The 27,206-nt window shown below is 35.6% G+C and overlaps 1 protein-coding gene across 1 annotated transcript in view; it reads right to left on the reverse strand.

The window, feature by feature from the left end:
• ADAMTS6 (ADAM metallopeptidase with thrombospondin type 1 motif 6) overlaps positions 1–27,206 on the reverse strand; it is a gene marked incomplete at both ends in the record, with an annotated part of 152,447 nt that overhangs the window by 111,906 nt on the left and 13,335 nt on the right. The window contains 3 exons of the mRNA XM_082337589.1: positions 22,569–22,714; positions 23,212–23,295; positions 23,814–24,028. Of these exons, the coding sequence (XP_082193715.1) occupies positions 22,569–22,714; positions 23,212–23,295; positions 23,814–24,028 (445 nt within the window). The remainder of the gene's footprint in view (positions 1–22,568; positions 22,715–23,211; positions 23,296–23,813; positions 24,029–27,206) is intronic.

The raw sequence follows: 27,206 nt of genomic DNA on the forward strand, positions 1-27,206 counted from the left end.
ATTTGCCATGGGTCTGGCTGAAGCAGAGTGAAGGCCATCCAAATGCAACCTCACTGCTGTCCAAAGAGCCAGCTTAAAAGGTCTGGAAAAGAACCCCACTCATCTGGAAGCTGAATGTGATCAGCTCTATAAAATACCAAGTTCCACAGTTTTCAGACCACAACCTGAACAAAATGTTCAGAAATAACTAAAACAATGATAATACTATATTCAATAATGAACACTTGCTGCACTAACATAATGTAACAAACACCAACAGCAGAGATTTGACTCCAACAGCAGCATCAGATAGTCATGAAGTATCATCCCTTCAGCAACTCAGCACAAAGCTGATTTTAAAACGAAGATTTGTAAATGGCCATATTGGAAAGAAATAATGAATTTTGGCAGTTTCTATCCTTCTAGTTCTGACATTAAAGCACCTCTTCCTTCAAGATCATAACTGCGTAACTCTGAGCTTATTGACAATGAAAGATTAGCTGAGTCAGCTTAGCGTGTGACAAAACAGGACTAACTTGTAGTATCTTGCTGGTACTTTGTAGCAAGTTGCTCATATGTCTGAACTATTACACACACTCTTATATTTCGCTGGCACCAGTGTTACTGTATGTAGGTATAGGAGTCTTCCCACAAAAATCGTGTAGGTCAACATGCTCTTAAAACATCAAAACAAATCAACTGTAAGTCATTAAAGAACTACAGCTCAACTTTGGAAAGAACGTAAACAATAAAACATATGAAAAAAATACTTTAGTTACATGATCTGAGTATTCCTCTTTCTCCACAGACCAAGGCCGTGACTTGACAGCCCAGTCAGTCTTATAAAGAATCTAAAGCCATTACTAAAAGAACTCTTAAGCTTCAGCATTCTTCAGTGAGTAACTAGCAAGGTTACATGAATTCCAGACTACCAAAATTACATCTCACTGCAAAACAGAAAAGTCTTACTGCCAATGCTTTAGAATTTTTTAAATGACAACAGATCAGAAGTTATCTCAATGTTTTGCAAATCACTTCTTGATCTTTTGATTTTTTTGGTAGAATTAGAAACAGGAAAAAAAATCAAAGACGTATTTGACTTGAAACAACGCAATATTTCAAGTTTTTCAGTTTCTACTTTTTAAGTGTTCTTAACTGAATCTGTTACTCTTAAGAACTAATCATAACTTGGTTTTATAGGGGAAAAAAAGTCTCCCCCTTTATTCACAGACCAGGTTCAGTACCTGTAATGCCACAGCAAGTATTTTCACAACACCCTTCCAAAACTGATGCAAGACTCAGGTATCAAAGATCATTGATATGTTTGTGAAGTCTGATTGCTAAAAACAATGCCAGTCACTCTAACAAGTTTTGTAATATGGACACATATCTTCTTATACCTAAAGAAACACTAATGATAAAGTTCAAGTTAGCCACAAAGAATTGCCCTGAATGGTAACTATGCTCCGAGAGATAATACAAAAGCTTTCAATTCCAAATTATGAAAAAAAGTCACAATGATTGCTCATTAACTGAAAAATACACTGGTAAGTGCACATTTGTAGAAGCATCCTTTTTCTGCAGTATCTAGAACACAGTGTATCTTCCTAGCAGGCTGCAAACCACATGGACAAAGACTCAGGCTGCAGAGTAGCAGTAAATTGTCAAAATTCTGAATACTCATGTAGGTATCCATTCAAAACTACTATGGGCTTAAAGCCATGGGAGCATTTTCAGGATAATCTGTTGGATCAGTAAGGCTTAGGCAAAACAGCAAGTAATTAGCTATTATTTATTTCAAGTCACATGAAGACTGCTTAAGTTGTTTAGGAGAGAAGAAGAAAACAAGCAATTTGCTTCTAGAGAAAAAAAGTCCAGGTATATAAAAATCTAGAGAAAGACAGGTCTTCTACCATCCAATCTGGAGAACAACAGAGGTTGTGACTGGTAGTTCATTAAAAGAGCATTAAAACAACAAAGGACACTAAACAATAATTCTGCTTTCTAAGTCACCACAAAGAAAGAAATTTGATTCTGGGAGGATCTGCTCCTCAGTGCTCATCACCATATCACAGATCACGGATCACCAGACCTGAGGGCAATGACAACTAATGGCTTTTACTAAACCACCTATGGGTTGCTGGTTGAGAATGTATCACAGGTATGAAGACCAAAATGCCACAAAACATCAGAGGAATACATCTCAGTTGTAAATTGAATTCTGTTTGGGAGCCTGACGAGGATTTATCTTTTCATTTTACCAGATCCCAAGAAGGAAAAACTCACTTTTACACTTTTTAAAGAGTAAAACAAAATACAGGATGAACAGCAGAAGATGCCTGTTCAGCATAAGCTAGCATTCTTCTCTGCTTTGAGGAAGCTCTCACTGAATACTATGAAAAGCTTAAGATGGACTTCCCTGGTTTTAATGTCTTCTCAAAAAAAAGGGAAATAATACTTAGGATGTGTCCAATAATGCCACTTCAAATTGGTATCATAAAATGGAATGAACTGCAGCAAAAGAAGGGCAGATTTCAAAACCTGGTTCTTATTTCCATCTGTAGGTAGCTAAACTCTCTTTACTGTGGAAACTAGAGAACAGGTATGAAGATGGTGTGGATATTGTTTTTCAATGACCCAGCTGCACAAAACCAGAAAAAAACCAGGACCACCTTAATCTGCTATATAAAAGGCTAAAAGAAAAAGCACATGGTGTACAAATCTGTGGATCATATAAGAGTTCGGTGCCTTTGGCATAAGTAGTATGAATAATGAAAGAGATAGTGAAGCCCTATTTCCCTTGGTGCTATGGGTTCAGGGGACACAGACATCCACAGCATGGCATGGACAAAGGTACTGACAGTCAAAATTATAAGGTTGTAACTTTATATGACCCAAGCATATTGGCAGGAAAATTAAATTTCCAGAAGAATTTCAATAACATACACATGAAGAACATGTATTTAAAGACTGTATTTTACAGTTAAAGTGGTTTACTGGTGACTCGCATTTATGTCTGCAGCAGCAGAATTAGACCTTTAAAGCAGATAAGAAGCCATGGCACGAGATTCTGTTTTGATACTATAAGTACAGAGTATCAGCACAACTGCATGCCTTGAAGTCTCACATAAAATTCACTGAAAGGTAACTGATGGATAAGTTTTACACAAGGAATTTTCATCTTAGTATGAAAATAACTCTACTGAAGTCACAAGACCCAGTGATGAGGGTAAAGACTTGACAATTAGGCCCTGTTAGGTGCAAGATGGGGAGTGGAGGGTAGAGCAATATATGCATGTGGGGGATGTTACAACTATTTTAACACTAACACACACAACAGTTCAGAGGAAAGAAAAAAAAAAAAAAAAAACCACGTTATCCAGCAGCAGTAAGTACCCAAGACTGAGACAAACAAGAATGTAATAATTAAATAGAAATTTTCTCAGAATATGGCAACTGATATTCTTGTTCTAATGAGCAGAAGCAATCACGATCAATTCTATATTGTATTTAAAAAAGGGAACCTTCAATACAGATGACCTAGGCACCTTGGTGACTCAGGGGGAAGAGTGCCATCTACTGAGTCAATAACTTAATTATAATAAAACCAACAAATCACATATTTGTCACAAACAGGAAAGGAAGTTTTAAGTGATATTTAAAGAGCTTCCTACCTCCTATTAAAAATCTAAAGCTTTTTTTTTATTTTGAAATGTTACTGCAATTTATATGATAGTGATTCTATGTTTCTATAGAAGTGAGCTAGTGTTTTAGCCAAATTAATACTTACGCCTAAAATGTTTCTGAAGGGCTTCTGATGCCTCTATTTCTAAGTAATTTAAGAGCCTTAGTTTCTAAAGGGAAGATGTCACTTTTTGAATATTCTGCCTCTTTAAAATCCCTCATAGTTGGACACAGAAACATGAAGATGCTCAAAATCACACATCAAATTATGTTTGGAAAAGTAGGACATTATTCCCTTTTTTTTTTTCCCCCTCTTTTTAAAAGATTTGGAATACGGGTTTAACTATATTAAAAGACAAAATATTAAAAAAGAAAAAAACATGAAGAACCAGTTACAGAAGATACTCTTAATTTACTTGACCTTTGGATTAACAAACTGGTTGATAATCAACTGCAACATATGAAAGCATACCTCTGCAGAAAAATTTAACTACTTCTAGAAATATGTACAGTGGTCAAAGAAAAGTATGTAACCCTTAAGCGTGTTCTGTCTCATTCTTTGCCAAATATAGAAGAATCTATAGATTCCAAATTCTTTAACTTAAATTGTAGAACACAAGTGATTAGGTCTGGATGTTTGTGAACCAATTCCTGCTGTGCCCCTTATACATTTGCACAGTGTACAATACACATCTGAAATCTAGTCAGTGAAAATTATTAGAAATGGAGTGTAACCTGCACTGCCAATGTCTCTTTGAAAGGCATGGGTATATCCTAAATTTTGTTTTTAATTTACTCTCAGAAATTACCTCCTCTTTTTAAAATACTTGCTAATACACAAAAGCTATTTCAGTAAAGAGATTAATTAAAACAGAAAATCATCCTACCATACAAGCTCTAAAAAGGAATATCTCTTCCTCTGTGATGTTCGTAAAGCCAATGTTTCCAAGGAGTGAACTGATACTATGGTTCCCATTCTGAAACATTTGAGAGTGTATACAGAAAATGTGATTTTGTCACTAAGAGCCCCAAGCTGCTATACCACACAAAAAATCAAACCTTTATTTCCACACAATACTCAGCAGTGAACAAGCAATACAGGGGGGAAAAAAACACACAAGGGGGTAGAAAGTAATAATTTAGATTCTGCAAGCTTCTAGACATTAAAAAATAGCTCTTTCATATTCCTTGTAGACAGTTTGCCTTCCACAAAGAACTCACAGTACAGTAATTGGAGGATCTGAGCAACCAGCTGGATGTGGAGCTTAGATACTACTACCTCTGACATGCCCTAATTGCTTACCAAAATCTGCTGTAGGATTTGACAATTTTAACTACTGCATATTCGACAGAATCACAATCTTACTTTCTTATTTGCCAGTAGTGTTTCCGAGAATAAGGAAGTCAAAATAAAATACCTTCCGTACTGGCAATTTAAAAAGCAGAAATACGCTTCAAAAATGCTTAGTCCTAGGCGGCTTTCATCAAGTTCAATGGAAGTGGAAACATTGAAAAATTTTACAAAATAGCATGGTATAGAGATGCTTTAGTTTTAAAAGCTTGGCTAGGAAATTTTCACATGTTTACTATAAATACAGCATAGTACAACAACAGGAAACTGCCTTACTGGAGCCCCTGCAGAACTTAAAAGTTGCGCAGACTATTACAGTACTTTCACAGTGTTCCCTTTCCAGTCCTTCAACTCTCTCATATTTTTCAACCAAATAGCTCAGCCTCACTTGTGTTTTACTATCTTAGTGGGAAAACACATTCAAATACACACAGATGACAGTTTAGTCAAGTATAATCAACAGCAATTTTATGATAGCTATTAAAAAAAAATAAAAAGGTAAAAAAAAAAAAATCAACTTTTTTCCCCAAGATTTCATCTGTGGAAAGCAAAACTTCAGAAACATATGACCTTGTTTCTAAAGTTTCCTCCAAAAAGCTGTATTTGAAAATATGAAGCAATCAGGAGCTAGCAGTCTTGGATTTGACCTCACCACATGTAACCGGAAATTACTTGGTAACTATTTGGGAAAAATAGATGCTTGGAGGAGGAGACCATCAAGATTTTGTTTTGAGAGCAACTATAAAATTACGTCTCGTATAATGTTCAGGGAGTCTATACTACTGAAAACCAAGAGTTTCTCAAGCTTGGTTTCAGCATATAAAACTAACATAATTCCTAAGAACAATACATACAGACCTAAGGGCAAAATGACAGTCGAAAAAAAGTGAGGGATTTTGGTGGATTGCATAAATGAATTTACTTACCAACAGATTAAGTTCTTCAAGATACATTGCTCAAATGCACATTTTCATAAAAATCATACAATCAATATGATTATGGACTTTTTGGCCATAGTATTGACAGACAACCATTCCCAACCATTCCCTCTTTTCCTGCTCTGCACTGACACGATATGATTTCCCCCTCTCCACACACTCACACTCATACTCACCCACACCATTTTCTCTCATCTTCAAATCCCAGGTTGTACAGAGACTGAGGCAGCAGAAAAGAAGATGGGAAAGCATGGTGCATCAAGATAAGTTCTGACGCACAACAGATACCAATAGTAATTTTGCTTCTTTCTTGCAGTGCTGTCAATACACATCATCTTTGTTATAGGGGACTTCAGTGTAGCAATAAGTTGCTGGAGACTGTTCTTAGGATCCAGTGCAACAATGACTGCATATCCCTACTCAGGGCTGCATCCATCCCAAACAATCCTAAGCAATTGTCCAGTGCTTGCAGTGAATGCTGATGCTTGTGTCAAAGATGTCAGGCATGGAAATATTTTTTGACAAAGCTACCACAACAAGCATGGTAGAATGGGCTCTGAAGATTAAGGCAAGGCCTTTCTTAACAGACCATTATGCATTTGGTAATTTTTACTAAACTGCTGCTACTTCAGATCTTTCATCTACAAAGGCAAGTAGCAGTGAAGTTTGTTTGTTTGTTTTTAATAAGAAGTTTAGTCATACGCAAGTGAAACCATACCAATTAAGTGAAAGAGGTTATAACAAAATAGCTAGCAGGCTAAGAGAGGAGCCTTCTTGGCCTACTGCAAGAAGAAAATGGCCTATCTCAATCTATAACAATTAAGGAGAAAGGAGACAACCTGCTGTTTATGAATGGGGAGGTCTTAGACATACTCTACAGATATATCGAAGGCAAAAAGCCTAGAAATGGAGTGTTTAAGGTTCCTATGTGTTATGTAAACATGCACAGGCAAGAATAATTAGCTAGGCCTGTCACTTTGGAATTATATTACTCTAAGTGAGGTGATCACAGCAGATCGAGCACTCCTATTTGATAATAATTAAATTAAGAAAAAGGCAGATTATGTTTGAAACATTCACAGAAGCATTGCAATCTTTTTATACTACATACAGTTCCTTAAGCTGCTTGAAAATAGACTACACAACTCCAAACAATCCAGTTTCCTGGGTAGAGAAATGCAAGCTAAAAAAAAAAAAAATATATTCTCTATCTTCTAATCTAAAATCCTTTTCCTCAGGATTGAAGAAAGACTTGGATCAATATGACTTAGAGCTTTCTATGTTTGCACCATAAAAATCAGTATGAAACTAGAACAGCTCTAGCCCAAAGAAAGAGAACTGCAAGAAACTTAAATATTTTAAAATACTGTATTAGTATAATACTCAACAGAAAAGCAGAAGTCAATGTATCCCAGACGAGTGATTTAGGAAGAAGCATTCTCTTGTCCACATAGTTCAAACTTGCATGCTTAACAGCCAAGAAACACCCACAAATACAGCATCTGATCCTGTAAACCATAATTTATGTAAGCACTTCTACTAAAGTCAAGGTTTCAGTCCCATTTTCCTCCTGATTTTGCAGAGTTGCACCAGCCTTCGATGTATGAGATAGTCAAGGCCTTTGCTCTGTTATGTCTTTATAATCCCCTTCCCTCCAAATATTACGCTGAACTGCCACTTCACATATGCAAGTATCTTTGATATTGTGATATCAGACACAAAATAATTTTTTTATTATACTCTTTTCCTTAATTTGTATCCAGTTTTTAACCTAGCATCTTAAGAAGTACTTTATCTACAAAAATCACAGTATTTGATAAAATGGAAACGTTAATTCCAGAAATTGTTTTGTTGTGAGCTAGAAGAAACTACACACTGATATAGTAATGCTGAAGGACAACTTAGGGAAATAGCTCATCTCAAACCTGTTATTGAAGTGTCTTGTCTCTGAAAACACATAGTGATAAATTCCATCATATGCTTACCACTTACAAGCATTAAATAAATTTACAACTGTGTACAAAACACAAAATCCATGTACTTATATGGAGAAGGTTCACACAATGAGGACTGTACATTGTCTTACTAAGTATGAAAATTTTTTCCCTCTGAGACTCTGAACAGACTTTACAGACTGTTCACACTTTCAGACTATGGCCAATCAAGGGGCGCCAGTGTTTCCAAAGGTGAAGACAATGGTCTAGCAACAAAAAGGTAGAAATTCCTTAAAGAAATACCCTATGGGGATGGAAAGAATTTTGAATGACAAAAATCCTTAACAGTGGTGCATGAGTCCTCATTGCCAAATCTTCCACAAGACTAGAGTAGCACAGGAACTAAACTCTCAGCCAAAAGGCCTTGATGAACCCTTCAGTTTTGTTAGCTTGATATATATGTGAAGTGAGAGATATCTTTGGAATTAATTCAAGTACTACTTATATCTATTGTCTTAGAATTTAAAAAACAAAAATATTTCTAAAGTACACATTCATTTTACACTGCTATGGGTCTGTGATTCCAAATAACTGTTTAACAATAGAGCATTCTATTTCTACAGATGAGGTGATTTTAGAAATAGGACACTAAAACACATCTGTATTACCAGTCCCACAAAACACTGCTCCAGCCCACCTCACAGAAAATACTTCCATACAGCTGCACCAGACACTTGGGGAACAAGTGATTCAAGATCTGTGTGGAAGAAGAATCTCTTTAACAGGCAGCAGGGGAGCAGAGGATGCACCTGAACCTCAAGGATAACAGAAGAGCTTATGGCACACATCATTTGCAACATATAAGTAGATCAGTAACAGTGACCTTTACCAGAAGGCATAGCTCGAAGTTAGATCACTGAAGTAGCAAAAATAACTTTGCAGGCTTAAAGAAAATACCATTTACATTCTTATTTTCCTTCCTAGTTCTACAAAAGTCATATTACTTGAACTAAAGTCACATCATCAGCATGGCAGGAAAAAAAAGCAAGCAAAGTCAGAAGAAATGCCTTTTTAAAATAACACTATGACACTGTAAAAGAAGTCCTAAGTACTACAGTTTTAAACAAGTCTTGGGTGTTGCTCCCCATGCACACACACAATGTTCTCGCGTTCCTTCCCCTCCCTCCCATACACTAAATCTAGCTGTTATCACCCATAAGCAAGAAAAAGATAAGAAAGTACTCTGTCCTCTGTATGGCCTAAATCCTTCAATATGATATACTCGTGCAGGGTTGGGGTTTTATATATATATATATATATATATATATATATATCTATATATCTGTGCAGAGCCAAGTTAATATTTAAGGTACTTGGCATAAGCATGAGAGTTTGACTTATAGACCAAAATGCAGGACTGCAGCCATAGAAAATACTCTTCCTGATAACTCACTAAACAGAACCACTTAGAGAAGTTATATGTATAGAGGTCATAGGCAAAGGAGGACAAAATTATATATTACTCTGATGGCAAAAAGGTCTTTTGGATGAGGCTGAGGAAGATGAAAATCTTTTACAGCCAGAGAAGCCCCACTGTATAATGTATCTGATATCTAACAGCTAAATGTTTTTAGATTACGTTTCGGATTTTTCTAATGGTCAGAACAATTGTAATTTCTCCATCACACATAAAGAAACATATCTAATTTATTGAAATAAAACTGCTACATGTAACAAATAGTAACTTTGCTGCAATAGAATGCAGTATATTTCACTGCTTTGTGCTACCACAGGAAAAAAAAATCATACTGTAGTATAAAGAGTATTAAAGAAAATCTTAACTTTCAGGTAGGCAAATACATACTGAAAAGAAATTCCTCCCCTCTTTCTGAAAGAATGCAAGTCCACCGCTACATCCTTTCACCTTAAAACACTTGGTATATTTGGTGCTTGTATAAATAAATTGTTTCAACTGAAAGCTTCTATAAACCATTAAGAATAGAATAGAATACTTCAGTTGGAAGGGACCTACAACGATCATCTAGTCCAAAATAGAGAAGAATTAGAGAAGAGAAGAATTAGAGAAGAGAAGAATTAGAGAAGAGAAGAATTAGAGAAGAGAAGAATTAGAGAAGAGAAGAATTAGAGAAGAGAAGAATTAGAGAAGAGAAGAATTAGAGAAGAGAAGAATTAGAGAAGAGAAGAATTAGAGAAGAGAAGAATTAGAGAAGAGAAGAATTAGAGAAGAGAAGAATTAGAGAAGAGAAGAATTAGAGAAGAGAAGAATTAGAGGAGAGAAGAATTAGAGGAGAGAAGAATTAGAGGAGAGAAGAATTAGAGGAGAGAAGAATTAGAGAAGACAGTGCAGAAGGACTTCTGGTCCAAATTAAAGAATGCTCTCACCATGCATGACAAAAAGTACATGGGAAGAGACAGATGCAAAGGTGACCAAAAAAAAAAAAAAAAAAAAAAAGAAAAAAAAGAGTTCTGTGGTTTTTAGCTGGTTAAGACCGGTATTTGCAGGAGATTATTTGCTTGGTATACAAAAGTAAGTACAGTATACTTGAGGAGTTATTCTGAAGGTACAAATCAGGTACTTAAAACCCATCCAAAATAATTTTTAATCATGGTTTTCAGCTTGCTTCCACTAATCAGAGAAAAACAGCAACAATTCCGGCCTAAAATGATATTGAGAAAATTCACTATTGTAATGTGTGCTCAAAACTTAGTGACTGCTGGTGAAATTTTGCAAGTTAAATTATCAGCAACAAACATGGCAGTCTCAGTTGAGATCACCCAAGGGCTCCTTTCACTGGGTCTAATATCTTCTGTTGTTAATTACCACATTGCTGGAATTTACCATCCTAACTATATATGATATTATGTGTTAAAATAAAGGATGCACATCCTTGCTCATTTTACAGGTTGTTGCACTTACATAAAACTTCATGTTTATACATAATATGCAAAACCAAAATATAACAAAGCTTCTTTAACATAAAAGTATTTTTTATATAAAAGAGTATTTTCCTATTTGTGATAAATAGTTGAAATTGATCTTCACCATTGTTCATCTAGTTCAACAGCAGTTATAATTGAAAGCCACTTCCGTCTTGCTGTATAATAGTTACAAAATGCAAGAGAGGAAAAGCATATGAAATATTCAGTACAAGTATCTACACACAATGCTATGCCAAAACATCAAATATTAGAATACCTATCACTATTGACAAACTAACATTTTGACTCACTAAACCATACAAAATTGCTTGAATGAGAGTATTGCCTGTTAAAGAAGTGATCAGTCATTACTCAAACTAAGACAACCGCACATAATTTGAAAAAAAAAAATTAAATTCTTGATTAAATTTATCAGCTCAAGGTACCACTACCACATGCATCCATGGTGGTAGGCCCTGGCCATGCACACGCAACAGCTTTTGGCTATCTCCATAGTGTTCATGGACTACTTCGATATAGTTTTGAAATACTATAAATATTGGTATGTATATTATGAGTTTAAACTAGGAGTGTCTAGAATTTTGCATAAGCGCATGTGTGGATGATTAATGACCAGTTATCTAAGAAAGATATTTGATTATGCAGCATTAAAACATTTTTTTTATTCACACTGTTGATAATGTTGTAATTGCTCGCCTATATTAGCTTAGCCAGTAGAAATACAGCTAGTAAAGGCCAAATCATCAGAAGTACAAAGAGTTTCAAGTCCAGAAATAAGTAAAAGATAAAGCATAAAAAAAGCAGAAATTGTTACATTTGCTGAGTATATTCCCATTTGGAGTATTCCCATGTGCTACAGTTTCACCTGCTGATAATAGGTCAATGTGGCAGCAACACAAGGCAACAGAAAACAAACAATGGTAGGAAGAACTGGAATATAGTACATGAAAGAGCAAATCTACACAAGACTTGCTAGTCATTAAATGTGTTTACAATTTCATATTTAATTCTTTACAGCTGGCCAGACCACCATTCTTTCACACGCTGTTGCAAAATAAATGGTTTGACCAGAATTGCAGTTAGTTCTCAGTGTTATCTCAGTGTTTGTATTTCAACAACGACATTTTCCAGTGTTTACGTCATATAAAGACTGTGAAACAGATATCTTTAGAAAAGTAAAAGTGTCAGTTAAGAAAATAATTGAGAATGCAACACAGACGGTAATATAATTCTGAATATACTACATGTAAACAAATGTGATTTCTTATTTCCTTCATCAAATTTCTTATTCATTAAAATGTTTTGATTTGAGGTGAAAACAAGAGTGTGATTTCCTTTGTGTTTAAAGCAAAATTTTATCTGTTTAGCAGATCTGATTTCAGAATCAACTTCAGTACCAATTAACCGAGCACGTCATCAGGCCAGCATGGCAACTACAAAATATTCAAGTATGGAATTTTAACTTTGGATTTTTACTTTACCTCCATCATCCAGTTTGGTCAGAATTTTAATAGCCTTTTAAGTTACACTTCATCATACATTATGAAAGCGAAACCCAAGAGCTACAACTGCAGACATGAAATACAACATATTTCTTTACTTGGGACAATTCTGTAATATCCTCTGCTCCTGCCTATTCACACCTCCTCTTTGACTGGAAAATTTCCAGACATTTCCTTTCAAGTGTCACTTCTTTGCTGTAAATTCACTAATAAAGCAAGCAAGCAAAAAAAAAAAACCAAACAAACAAAACAACCCCCCCAAAAAAAACCAAAACAACCCACACTAACCTGTAAGTAGTGCTAATCACTTTGGAAAGTACTTTTAACACACTGAATATACTTAAAAATTAGTTAGGGAGTGATCCATCTCTATGCAAAATGGGTGTTTATAAAAGCAGTGAATTTAATACACAAATGGGTACAACTTCAGAGAAAATAGCACCCCTAATTTAAAAAAGGTTAAGACACTCATGTACCTAACTTCATCAATCCACATTTTAAAGCTGGAAAATATTTCAAAAAGTTATTAAGTAGCACGGAACAAACAGTGCTCACTTTAGGTTTTACATGACTATTTGCATAATTAAAATGAACAAGCTATGAACTCAAACTGAAATCTTGTCCAGATCCTACTGGAATAACAGGCATGCTGCCGTTGACCTCAAAGCATAAATAATTATGCCCTTCGTTAGGAGAGGTTGATGGAAACTAGCAGAAACTGAAGAATACTGAATACTAAAATTAAATTGATATGATGTTGCCACTAAAAGAATTAATTTACAACCTGTGTCCTAATTAAAAGCATGTTTTTAACGTATTCTTATACATAAGACATCTAATAAAATGTAGCTATAAATTTGAGCTAAATACTCCAGACTGATGTCTAAAATGTGAAGAAAACATGAAAATGTAGTATATACTCATGTGTGGTGAGAGACAGAATTTATGCAACAGATCGCAGACAAAATCCAAAATTGGTGAAAATCCAGGGTAGAAATTGGCCTAATATAGTATTCTGGGTTGTTAAGAATGAGGAGCGCAGCTACTCACTTGCATATGTATTATTCCACCAGGCATTGTAAGTTGTGAAAAATAATAACAGCCCTGATATTGTACTTAAGCAAGAGAGGGGAGAAAAAAAGAAAAAAAAGAGAAGAATGCTAGGATTCTACTCAGACTACTAAGAAAAATTAAAAATGAGAGATTTTTAAATAAGTCTATGTTCTTTATAAAAAAGAAGGCAAAAGATGACATTTCAAACTGCTAGAAAGCCCTTCCTCAGATATCTGGCCAAGCAGTAACTGAGTGTTCTAACAGATATCCCGAACTATTACCACCAAACATTTCCTGGAAAAACTATCATTTGAATAGTTTTATGACCCTCTGTGCAACTCAGAAGGTAAATGCCCAGATAAAAAAATGGGGAAAAAATAGAGCATACAAAAGTATTATTCATTGATTTTTTTCTTCCGTAGTAAGTCTAGTGTGTAAAAGAATAAGTTTTATTTGTAAACTACAGGAGGCATTAATATACCTTTACTATCACAACAGCAAATGTAGTTTGATATTTTATGGATTTATCCCAACGCATTTTTAATTACTGAAGGTTTCATTGCCTCATTTAGAGAAAGACTTTTAACTGGGGGCAGTAAGGAGTTCCGCTGCCCACGTTGTGTGCTGGTAGATACTCTCAAGTTTTCCAGTTCAGGAAATCATTAGGTGTGTAACCAGTTCCACTCAGTGAGCACATCTTAAGAGATGTTTGTGGGATTACACTCAAAATTTCTGTCTTCAATTGAGATAGGAGAATGTTATTTGTCTATTTACTCAGTATCAAATATTTCAATCTACCAAAAAAATTAAAAAAGGAAACAGCTTTCAGACTTGAAGTCTCTAGTCAGAGCATGAAAGCCTGAGCTTTACTGCATGACACTGGTCACTCTTCTGGATTTGGTATTAAATAAAACACATTTTGAACACATTTTGTCCATCTGGAATGGATTAGGCAAACTCTGGGTATACCTTATACCTTTTCCACCTTTCCACCCTCACAGATTCGAATTTTATAAACTAAATCAGAATACACATCTTCTAACTAACCAACTGTAAACTGAGTCAACTAATGGCATCAGAAATTAAAAATAACAGCCTCTTTATTGATCAGAAAACATTCCACTCACACAGTGTGCTTGTTAATTAGCTGCAAATCACCTGCTGGTTGACATTTGCCATGCAATAAGCAGTTTTTCAGATTCACATTCTAGCTTCTTTATTGTTCTATGTGAGTTCCCTCAAATCCCAGAGTCCATTTGATTCCTTTCAGCTGCAAAATCTAGGAATAAATTTTAAAGATACAATTTACACTAACCTCCTCCCCCCAAAACCCCAAAAAATTCACAGCCAAGAGTGGAAACCTGAACAACATTTCAGGCCTTATTCTGTTAGTGGGGGGTGGGGCAGTGTATAACTGTCACATAAATAGGAATACATAACAAGCCAACTGATTTTATTAATTCCCAACTATTTCATATTTTTCTCTATTGCCTGTGTTATCTAATTTGATCTTCTATCATCATTTCACAGCCTACAGCCTCTCAGCTCACAAAAAGACGTAAATCGATGAGGGAGAATTCTCCACTGAAATCTTTGTACGTGTTTTTCCTGCCACTGAACGTGTAGGGCTTGCAATTTTGGAACACGGCTCTAGAGCCATATGTATCTAAAGCAAATCATCTACACGTAGAGACCCTGTGTTGTTGTAATGGCTCACAGTTGTTATGCTGCATCTCTCAGCCACAACTTCTCTTTTGTCAACCTTAGGGTAGTCATTCCAAAGAATATGCCTTAGGATAGTGAAGACGCACAAAATGTTCTTGACACAAGAGTAAGAATATAAAACCTGTGGTACCGGCTTCCTATCTAGCAACATACTGATTCTGTCAGTGGTCAGTAGCAGATCTCTAAAAAGGAGTGTAAGGAACATGTAATGTATAGAAACCCTATTATGCAAAGCACACATGCAAACAACATCAAATACCTTACTTTCCTCAATCTGCTGTAGCAGAGTCCTAGTACATTTCAAGTTTGTTTGGGTTTTTTTCCAAATACATCATTTTGACTATGCAGACAGATTTTTCACTTACACCCCTTTAATTCCCTGAAAACAAAGAGGCATGGGGAATTTAGTGTTATTACTTGCAAAGTGGGCTCCTCGGACTTTAAATATCTGCGGAGAGAGACATTAAGGGCAACATATACATCTCAGATTTTCAACCCTCTCTCTCAAAGGAGTAATCTTATACACATGGTCTCCAGGACACTAAGTCAACCTTATGATTTTTGCACAAAAATCAACTAAGGAAAAACAGCCTCCTGGCAGGGGCTTAAATTCACTGCAAGGAACTTCAGTAGAACAAGTTAAAAGGCTGCATAAAAAACAAGGGTGAAAACCACTTAATGGTCTAAGAGTCAAGGAAATAAGAAGCAAACAGATACAACTGACATCAGAATTACTTCTTGAAATCAGAGCCCTTCTCATTAATGGAGGAAGAAACCGCAGGACGAGGATCAGAGACAGGGCTTCATGGGAACAGAAATGCTTTGGATGTCCAGATTTATTGGACAAGGCTAGGAAATTGTCCTGACAGAGCAATGTGAGAGTGTCTTGTATAGAAAAGAAATCCTGGCAACAAGTTAAGCGGCCCAGAAAAAAGTGGAAAAGTGCCTCAGAAAAGAAGCATAACTATCTTGGACCTGCAGGAGGAAAGGAATGTGCAGAGTCCTGGCTGGCCCTACCTCACTACCAAATGCCTTAACTAGTACAGAACCTGATGTGGAAATGTTACTTGTTATTACAGAATAAAAGTGTATTACTAACCTATAAGCAACTGACACACAAAAGGACAACTGTGTCCATAAAATACATTTCCTTTTAGGACTGCTGTTGGGACAATGCAACAACCAAATCATCCCTAGCTGCTTAAAACCCCTTAATGTTACAAAAAAAATGAAAGGCATGATTGTGGTCAGCTCTACACAGGTATGCAAAATGAAACAAGAAACTTTTTGCCCCTCTCGAGTATCTACAGCAATGCTAGAACCACTGCAGTTCTTTAGATTATGAACCACAAGATTTGCAGGAGCTTAGGATTGCTGCTATACACATATACCTTCTGCCCTCTTAGAAAAACTGGCAGCACTGGGCTGCACAGGGGATACATATCTTACAGACAAACGAAAGAGAGTATACCTTGCCCATGAGGGCACATGAATGACGGAATGACTAACCGAAGCACTGTGAAGTTAATCTTTTACATATACAATAAACATAAACCACTTCTGTAAAATTTCTCTCCTTGACAGATTTGAAAAATCCACCAATTGTGTAATTATGCTAATGCCTCCCATATGGGCTTCAGCAAATGTTGCTAGAGACATGCTGCATACTAATACCAGGGTTAACGCTAACAGCAGCCATACCACACTGCTTAGCAATACTTACTGAATTACAAGTACAGTGGTATCTAGCAAAAATACAAGTGTCTGTATTGAGAGAGCTCACTCATTCACTGTCTCACAAAAATTAACATGTACAAGCCCATTTAAAACCCAGAGAAATAGAAAAATTATACCATCTGTGGTATTGAACATTTTTACTGACACTAGTTTAATCTGCAAATCAAGGTTTATTTGGCTTAATCAATAAAAACATCTTATGGCCCTGATTCTTTAGTCAAGCAAATAAAGATTCCTCCAACATAGTACATCAGTTCAGTGGGACTGCAGTATACATTGTTGCTAAAGCAGTAAATCTAACTCAAGTGGACTCCAATCCAAGGAAAAGATTTTTGTATTTCAAGATATTATAAGTCATTAATTTCAGAAGCTGTATCTACAGAAGCGCATCTTGAAGAGTGTACCAGAGGGGAAAAAAACCAAAAGGATGCAGATTTACAGTCTCAAAACTAAAACTTTATGAACTTTTCTGCATAGAATCACTTATGTTCCAATAAAACCACTGTAGCTGCATCAAAGAGATCTTAATGCTTTTGTCAAGCAGAGTGGATTTGGTTTTCTAACATAAAACAAACTCTTGGTATGTGACACTACCAACAGGAGATGACATTTCATGCAACGACTTTTGAGAAGTACTATCTCTTTAAGTGAGTAAGGTTTGAAATGTTTCTCTGCTTAAAACATTTGCATCTCAAAGACCAAGTTCTGCCCCCTTCCAGATACACACACACACACACACACGCGCGCGCGCGCGCGCGCACATCTCAACTTCCCCCAGAAACTTTTCTCTCTATGGGCTGGTTGATATGCCTTTTACTTGATCTACTGACACACCAGGAGGCAAATTAATAGCTTGGATCTTCCCTCCCAGCGGGAAAAGACTCTGTGGCTGCAAAATTTAGAGAGTCAGTCACACACGTCATTTGGAAAAACAACTATTTAGTACCTGGACAAATCAAACTAACCATCTTGAGATACATAGAAATGTAGTACTAGAGAAGCCTTAGGGTGTAAAAGACAAAAAAAAATAAAGGCATTTTTTAAATTTTGTCATCTTCTCCTAGAATGCAACCCTCTGGCCCTACCATTCTGTGCAGGTGCACAGGACAAGGAATAGTTTTGTTCATAATGTATATGCTTGCAAGTTAACCAAAGTATTGCTCAGGAATTCCATAATTCCTCCTTTATGATCTATAAGGTCAAGAAAGGAATCAATTGATTGAAATGGAAGGGAAGCTGGGTTAAGTGTTCTTTAAAAATAAGTAACAATATCATAGTGTGCATTGTGACCTCTGAAGTTTTGTGTTTTTAAGGTAAACTATGGAGGCTCTATTTCTTAGGGAGTTTCTGAAGAAACAAAAAGAGGAAGCAGGCTACCAATGAAGGTTAAAAAAAAAAATCAGCAAATAAACAAGAACTACCTTCAAAAAGGCAAATAGATACTTCTACACTGGAGATGGGATGCACAAGGGAGAATACACAGCGACTCTCAAAACTTACACTGTGTCTTAAAACGACAAATCTGAGAACGCAACATCGCACTAAAAAGTAAGATTATCACATCTGTGATGCAGGAATACAGGAACCAAACGCAAAGACTACTTTTTGTCTACCAAAAAACTTGAGATAAGAGAATCATACAAGTTTTTCTCCTGCTTTTACTGATTTGTAATATGAAAGAATTTTAAGGATTCACTAGGTTTATCTAAAGTCAAAGTCACATCATGGAAAAAAGAAGACATAGTCTTAACAGTTTTACACTATTAATCAACTTCATAATTAAAATCTGTCTGTTTAGTATTTTACTTTCACCTGCCCCCAGGAACCCAATTTGGACAATTACAGGATAAAATATTAAAGCCTGAGACTTAAATATAGTCTCCAATAGAAAAATTCTAGGTGAAATTTCAAAGAGCAAGCACTATACAAAAAAAACAGGTCTCATTGTTTTAGAACATTAATTCAGTCAGAGTCTTATCTTGAAATAACATTAAGCACTTAACTTAAGACTCAGAAAATACAAACAAAAGTTCTGTAAATAAATAAAAGAAAGCAAAACTACAGTAACACACACAAAAGTATTATCAGTGTTCTGGGTAATTGCTATTCTTGTTATACAAAGTCACCCAATATTCCAAGACACTGTAATAAGCTTTCTGTATAAAGCCTATTACCTACCCTTGGGTTCCCATTATAAGAAGGTATCTAATTCTTATCAATTTCAGGGATGCTCACAAGCTCCCCGTGAAACTGAAGGAAGATGCTTCTGCTGACAATAGTATCAGAAAATGGTCCTGCTAATTATAATTTTTATGCCTATAGCATAAAGTCTGGCAGCATTAAGGAAGCTAAACCAGTCCCAATATTCACCATAGTGAGTTGACAACACACGTTATTTCTGTTACCATATCTGTGCAAGTAATACCATATTTGCATCACCATGATTTTGCTCTCTTGATTGGGAATCAGGCTCTTACTTGGACCAGTCTCTTACCTGCCTTATTTTTCATTATCAGCTAAGAACTTTTCTGCAATCCTCTACCCACTTAGTAAAATAAGCGCTCTGCAGTCTGCAGGGTGCCTGCAGGACCACGACAGAGAAGGCCATACGTGAGGCACGCTGAACATGGGTAGGCTCTTGTACAAAGACCAGTGGCTTAGCAGGCATGATAACATCTCCATGGGACTTACTAGACTAGGGTGGCATACCTCCATGCCAGCAAGGCTACCTGGTTTTAGCATACAGCTAGTTTAGGGTACAAAAATCTGTCTACGTTGGTCAAGCAGACACCCCTAGGGAATCAGCACCCTTAATAATGGGTTTTCTTCACAGGTAAGAGCGTGCCATCTTTGAAAGTACTACAGAGGAAAGCCATATGTTGCTAAGAAAAGCTGAGGCGCTGTCTTCATTTGCATAGGTGAAGATAACAACTCCTTTTCTTAACAACTTTGCCCCACTTTTCAGATAAAGATTGTTGTAGTTGCAAACTTAAATACTCAGCCAGGGCTAGGTAATATTTTCAAATACATCAATTACTGACTGAAAAATCCAGTTTCGATCAACACAAAACTATTAATAATGTTGAATTGAAACTTTCCTACTTTCCATAAAATAGTAATACACACAACGACCAAAAATGGTTCCAGTGCCAAATTCAATTAAAATGTAGTTACCTCATACAAAGCAGAGCAGCATCAGTTGAACAGCTTCAGAAAACTGCTTTCAAAACACTATTACAGTGGCTAAAAAATAACTTAATATTTGGTAGTATAGGTTCAAATTCCTTCAGGTGGAAGAGGTTATTAAAGACCTCTCCAACCCATTGGGAGTTTAAAGCACTGTACCTATACCCTTCTCTTTCACATATAGTGCATTAACTCTGGTTCATCAGATGAGAGATCCAAAACAGAATGAAAGCAAGAATGTCACCATTTCAGTAATTCATTTAGAATTTTTTAAAATTAATGGATTTACATGTTTAAATTAATACAAATTTATCTTTACTCATTCCAATCTAAAAAAAGAAAAATCCATTCTTCACATATGCTGATACATTTTTTTATTAGTAAAAGCCAGGATAGCCAGCAGTTTCAGCAAAAGCCTGATTGATCCACTCAAATTGATTAGTTTAGCCTTTGGGATTATTTTTAGAAATTACAATTACTATCGTAAATAAATGAATACAAGCATTCTATCATGAAAGCATACATAACTGAACTTAAAAGTTCAGCGATGTTTTATAAAGGTAGGTATTACTAGCCTGCAGGTACTACACTAAGGCACTTCGTTGATTTAAAACATAGGTGTATACTTAGAAGTGTAAAACTCTTAGAAGTAAACTCAGAAGTTATTTTTATAACTTATGTCCTTTTTAAAAGATAGCATACACAAGTCCTAAAGAAACCCTGCAGCATACTCATGTAATTACTAAGCCCCCATAACGAGGAATAAAACAAGTCCTTAATATTTACTACTTCTTGCTGAAAAAGCTTAGCGTTCAACGGGTATTATTCATGTTCTGTGAAAACTTGCTCCTTTTGCAGTTAAAGGCCTGCAAGTTAGCACTGACTTAAGCCTTCATCTGGAACACAGAACTGTTCATAACTGTGCTGGGAACATCCTACCAGAACAGGGAAGCCAGTACAGAACATACAGTAACAAAACATATTAAAGCACAACAGTGAAAGAAAATAAACAAGTGTGCTTTACAGTGCCAGAATAACACTAACAAAACATCAAAGTTATTCAGCCATAGCAGTAAAAATACAGTGTTGCCAATGCAGCTTATACATACATATTAGGGGGTTTCAACTGACACAACCATACTACCTACAGGTTACACTTTTTCACTCACTGCCTAAATTATACCAGTAAAAGCTTGATGTGTAGCACAGCTGCAAAGAGGTACTTAATTTCACATGTGAGCAGCCCTAGTGAAGGACGGACTTGTATGCAAAAAATTGAGCATAAACGAAGGCCTTCATGAAAAATCAATATCTTAGAATCTAACTGTATTGTATTTTGAATTTCATTCCATTTATTTTTATTAGAGACTTTAATATTTTTTTTTAAACTTTTTGGACTGTCACAGCTCCTTAAGTCACTCTGGCATTTAATCACCCTAATTGTTACTATGCAGAATTATATAACCACATGTAACAATTATACTTCAAATACGAATGCAAAAGTTCATGCAAGTGATTCAGTAGCTTTTTATTTCCTCTCAAAAAAATTGTTCCTTATACAAAATAAAACCAACAAAACCCACCCATCTCAAAAAAATCCAGCCAGTTTTACATGTTTTATGTAAAATTCCAGAAAAGAGCCATTATTTTAATCACTATTTTAAAAATTTCTGCAGTAAACACAGTAATTCCACAAATAGGTCACATACAAAGCAGTACAGAATTTGTCCTGGAAAGCAGAAACTATAGTAAAAAGATCCTAATCCAAATTAGTCCTGCTGCATCTGCTGCTATTTAAACAGAACAGAAAAGAATAGTGTCCTTAAACAACAGGGAAACTGATCTCCTAATAAAGTACAGTTGCCTACCCATAACTGCAAAGGACAAACAGGAATAGGTTCAGGATTGCACGATTACAGTGCAAGCTTTGTTGAATTTATCACAGTAACGGTGGAATAGAAGCAAGCAAATGGGCACATATGCAGGCTTTGAAACTACCTATTAAAACTGTCACTTCTCATCTTAATTAAGCACAATATATCAAAACAGTTACAAAGCAGATTCTCACGTTGCCTGAATCTGCAAGAACCTGTTTTTCAGCAGAAATACTATTACAGTAGTTGAGGTTCTGGCTTGAAATTCGTATTAAAAACATTATATATGGTTAACAAAACATTTTCCATACTGTTTTGTTCTCCATAATCCTAAGAATTCTTTTCAATTACAAAAGTATAAGATGTTCAATAGGATCCATCTGTTCTACTGGAATACGTTGCATTGGCAATTATGAAGTGAAAATAACAGCAGAAGCAAGTAATTTGCACATCTTACTTTTCCAAATTCTTAATCTATAGTTCAATAGTCTGATACATTTAAGACAAGCCATCTATTAATTTTCCTCCTCTTAAGATTACCTACCAATTATATTACTTCACAACTAGCCTCTCTCTCTATATATAAGGTAAGAACAATAAAGCTACGGAAATAAAATAAAACACAATACTTATAATGACCATACCTAGTAATAAGAACCGCATTATCATGGTGGGCAATCCCATTTTCTGGAATGGTGTTTCCATCACTTTGGTGGGAGAGAATGGATTTCTGCCACTTACAGAAGCTATCGAGGGACTTGTCTGCATGGTGGTTTATCTCCAAGTTTGGCTGCAATACAACATGCATACCAGAAATGTTCCAAACAAATTACTAAGGTCAGTTGTTAAGCCTTTTGAAAACTAAAATGGGACTATAATTAGAAGCAGTGGTTTCTAGGAATAAACTCTTCTTGCCAAATTTTATCTCTCTAAAACCTGACCCCAAGTTCAGCTGTGTATTACTGAACAGGCATTCTTTCTGCTCCAACTTTAATAATGATTATGTCAATAAAAAAAAAATCAGAATATCAAAATATAGATCTAAAAATAAAACTGACATTCCCAAAGGTGTATTAATATTCACCTGAAGTAAGAACAGATATCTTTGAGATGATATATGAGGAATATTCCTTTGAACTGTTTCATCTTGATTAAAGTAGTGAAAGATGAAAAGATAGGTTTTGTGCTCAGATGCAGCCATTTCAAGCAATAATTAAATGAAAACTACATTACACAATAACATAACTTGTATTTCAGGGGTATAAAGCTTAGCACAAGAGCTCTTACCTGATCTTCAGTGAGGACAATTAAACGTGTCACTATAATATTCACAACGTTTCCTAGACTGGAATCACGATAAAGTTTGGCAACCTGACCTCCAGAAAATAAGAAAAGGCACAAAGTCAGACAAGGAACACTACTTGTTTCCTAAACGGTTAAAAGTGAACCTATTTTCTCGCTCAATGTAATTTCATAATGTTAATTATCATTGTCACCTGAATAAGAGTTATTTTTGGACAAAAAAACTGACCATTCAGTAAAACAAACTTCTTGGGTCACACTTTTCAGTCAAAACTGTTTATACTGTGTTTCATAATTCATTCAGCTCAAGGAGCATTTAGACTGTTGACTTAAACAGAATTGTAGAATCTAAATGTAATCATATGAATTTAAAATTAAAGACAAACTATTTAAAAGTCATCACAGTGTACAGAAACAGTACTGTATTTTTCCCACAATGCTAACATTTGCCATATTTCAACTATTAATTCCTGCAAGTCGATACATATTTTAAAGTATTATTCATGCCAATAAATAAATACTTTACAGTTGCTTTATCATTTCAGTACATGCATATTGATATGAACACAGAGAGGGACGAAACTTACAATATTCATTACACTCAAAATGTAGTGTTCAATGTCTTTGCGACCATGGTATCCCACCATCATTTTGTCTGCTACTACCAGCGTTTCCACAAACCGTTCAAGGCTTACTGATCTCTTCTGTCGACTATGACTATTTAACGTGTCATTGACTGGACGTGAAGTTGGAAAAGCAGATGCATCACTCATCCACCAAGGTTTACCGCTTCTTGTGAGGTCTTCTAAGAACCAAAATAATTAAACACTTCAGAGGGGTCACTAGTAAAACTCATTCAAATGCAGCTGTGTTATGCTCAGATTACCATCTTCAAGCTTCTAAAAAGAAGTCTTTCTTGAGGCGAAGAAAAATTAAATTATGTGTTTTTTCATTATTTTAAAAATACCTTATATAATGGAAAACCAACTTTTAAGTTCTAATATTCTCAACTCTCCTTAACTTGACTTAAAATAATAAATCATCAATCTTCTCTTAGTGGATCTGATTCTGCGCATCTATGTTAATATTAAAGATTAGTTATAATTAACCACAAGCACACTTCAGAATTTTAAGGATAAGAACACGACAATTATAACATTTGGAAAAAACATACTGGAAACCAAAAATTCAAAATTAAGGTAAAAGGTATCAAAGTATACTAAGGAATTAAACACACCGATAAGGCACCAAAAAAGCTTTTTCCCTCCTGTGAAACTCTGTAATTATTGGGCAATTATGCTTACACGCCTAACAGTTTTTGGGCCAAATAAATTATTTTTCTCTTCAGAAAGCTATCAGATTATGTTTTATCTATCTCGTAAATTAACTATAATGGGAAGTTTAAAATGGCCTAACATGGGATAATTGCTATAGTTATTTTTAACGCCAATTTTAATTCAAATATGTTGACACTTGTATTTGTTTCACATAAATATATAGAAAAAATATTTCTTGCATGCAAGAGATTGATTATTAAAAATCTAAACAGCTGTAATTATCAGCAAAACAAACACTATAGACTCACTTTGAATTTTGATTCCTGTCCTCAGTACAAAATTGAACCCATCCTGCCCTGCAAAAGTGGCATTGTTGTGTGTATTAAATATCCCTTTTCCACAAAGGCTCAAACAGATCTCAACCTTATGTTTATGAAAGTATATTATTAGTCTCGTTTTACCTAAGTAGGATTTCAAAATATCTAAGCTATTCTTGCTAGTTATGGATGAACATAAGAACATTAACAGTTAGATACATTTATAATTGTCTGAACAGGACTGTTCCAGTGCACGATTTCTGAGATGCATCCTTACCTCTACTAAAACAGGTTCAGCTAAGGATGAGTTGAGACAGGACCAGTACCTTCTGTGAAAAAGCAATGCCTTATGCAATTCAACTAAGCATGCTATTTTCAAAGAGCAATAACTACACCACAAAGAATGTATGTTCAGGTCAAAACCAGGAATAAAGTCTTCAGCATTCCCACTGTTGCAGTGTTTCATAATTTGGCCTTTAATGAAGCCACAGTGTTGGCTTTAAAAAGTGCATATTTTAGAGAAGTCAAAAAATGAAAATAAACCTGGTAGTTGAAAAAAATGCCAGTAACAAAATTGTCCTCATTCTGCAATGGGTATAATCCATTCTAAAAAAACGTATCAGGTATTAAAGCCTGTTGAGGATTCTATAACAAATACTAAGCTTTTTCCTGTTTTTCACCTCTATTGTAGAAAATTCAAAGTTACTTTAATTGTTCAAAGATTTTCCTCTCACTTAGGCAGTGATTTAGGAATGTTTGGAATTTTCTCTGACAGCCTCTGTACTAGAACTTTAAAAAAATCCACTCTTCATTTTCAAATAACAAATGGTGACATTTGAGGGTTTCTGATGCTCTTATAGTGCTATAAGTACTTTAGAAACGCAATACTGCTTCCACATTCATTCATAATTTTTCACTCAAAGACGCAAGTCTATTCTACACATTTGAAAACTGATGACCTCATGCAGAAAACTTTCAGAGAAAAAAAGAAAATATTATTTTGGACTCATCTTGATAACGTCTTTCAAACAAAGGTCTCAGAAGACTCCACAAAAACAAACATTTCTCCTTTTCTTATCAGATGAGAAGCTTAGGCTTCAGCTGGTCTCAAAGTAATAGGAAAGCTGGAAACAATCCTGAGTACTTAGGCTCACACTCCAGGATCTATCAATGTTTATGCTGTTTTGCTTTAAAAACACTAAATAATGCTGACTGAATTTTCCTTAAAAAGCTAAAACATGTCAATAAATGTTTGCAATACATTTAACAAAAACAGTTCTGTGGCAAGTTATGTCATGTTCCCACCATATTTGTAGATCAAAAAAGAAAAAACTTAAGCTTCATTAACATCGAACATAGCTATCGGGAAGTAAAAAAAGCAAAAATAGAAAAAAAAACCAAAACAAAACAAAACACACAAACGCACTGTAATTAACCCCAAAATATTGATTACAAAAACAGGGAATTAGGTTTTAAATTACAACTGAAAACAAATCCAGATGTGTGTAGACATGGAGTTCACAAGTATGGTACCCAAGTTCTCCTAAGTCAGTCCTCTAAAGATGTTAAGTGGGGGTGAAGGTGGAGAGCGAGCAGAGAACACAAACAGAAAAAGATCTCAAAACGCAACAGAAAGCTACTTATGTAAGGTGCAACTATGAGAATATTTTGAAGTGAAGCATTACGTGCTGCTTTTTTGTTACTATTTTAACATTAACATTTAATGTATACACAAGCATTTTTTCATTTTCCAGCTGTCCAAGGAAATAGTCAATAGGACCCCCTGGGAAACTGCCCTCAGGGACAAGAGAGCAGAACAGAGCTGGCAGATCTTTAAGGACGCTTTGCATAGAGCACAAGAGCTCTCAATCCCCAGGTGTAAGAAATCAGGAAAGGAACGCAGAGAACGGCATGGATAAGTCAAGACCTGCTGGTCAAACTAAAGGGCAAGATGGAAATGCACAGGCAGTGGAAGCAGGGACAGGTATCCGGGGAAGAGTATAGGGATGCTGCCCAGTTGTGCAGGGATGGAGTCAGGAAGGCCAAGGCACAGCTGGAGATGAACTTGGCAAGGGACACAATGAATAATAAAAAGGGCTTCTACAGGTACGTCAGCCAGAAAAGGCAGGTCAAAGAAAGTGTACCCCTCCTGATGAACACGGCTGGCAAACTGGTAACAAGAGATGAGGAGAAGGCTGAGGTGCTCAACAACTTTTTTGCCTCAGTCCTCACTGGCAACCTCTCTTCCCACATCTCTCGAGTGGATGGACTGCAAGACAGGGACTGAGGGAGCAAAGTGCCTCCCACTGTAAGAGAAGGTCAGGTTTGTGACCACCTGAGGAACCTGAACATACCTAAGTCTATGGGACCTGACGAGATGCATCCC

The sequence above is a fragment of the Platalea leucorodia genome (assembly GCF_965183815.1).
Source record: "Platalea leucorodia genome assembly, chromosome: Z".
Classification (NCBI taxonomy): Eukaryota; Metazoa; Chordata; class Aves; order Pelecaniformes; family Threskiornithidae; genus Platalea; species Platalea leucorodia.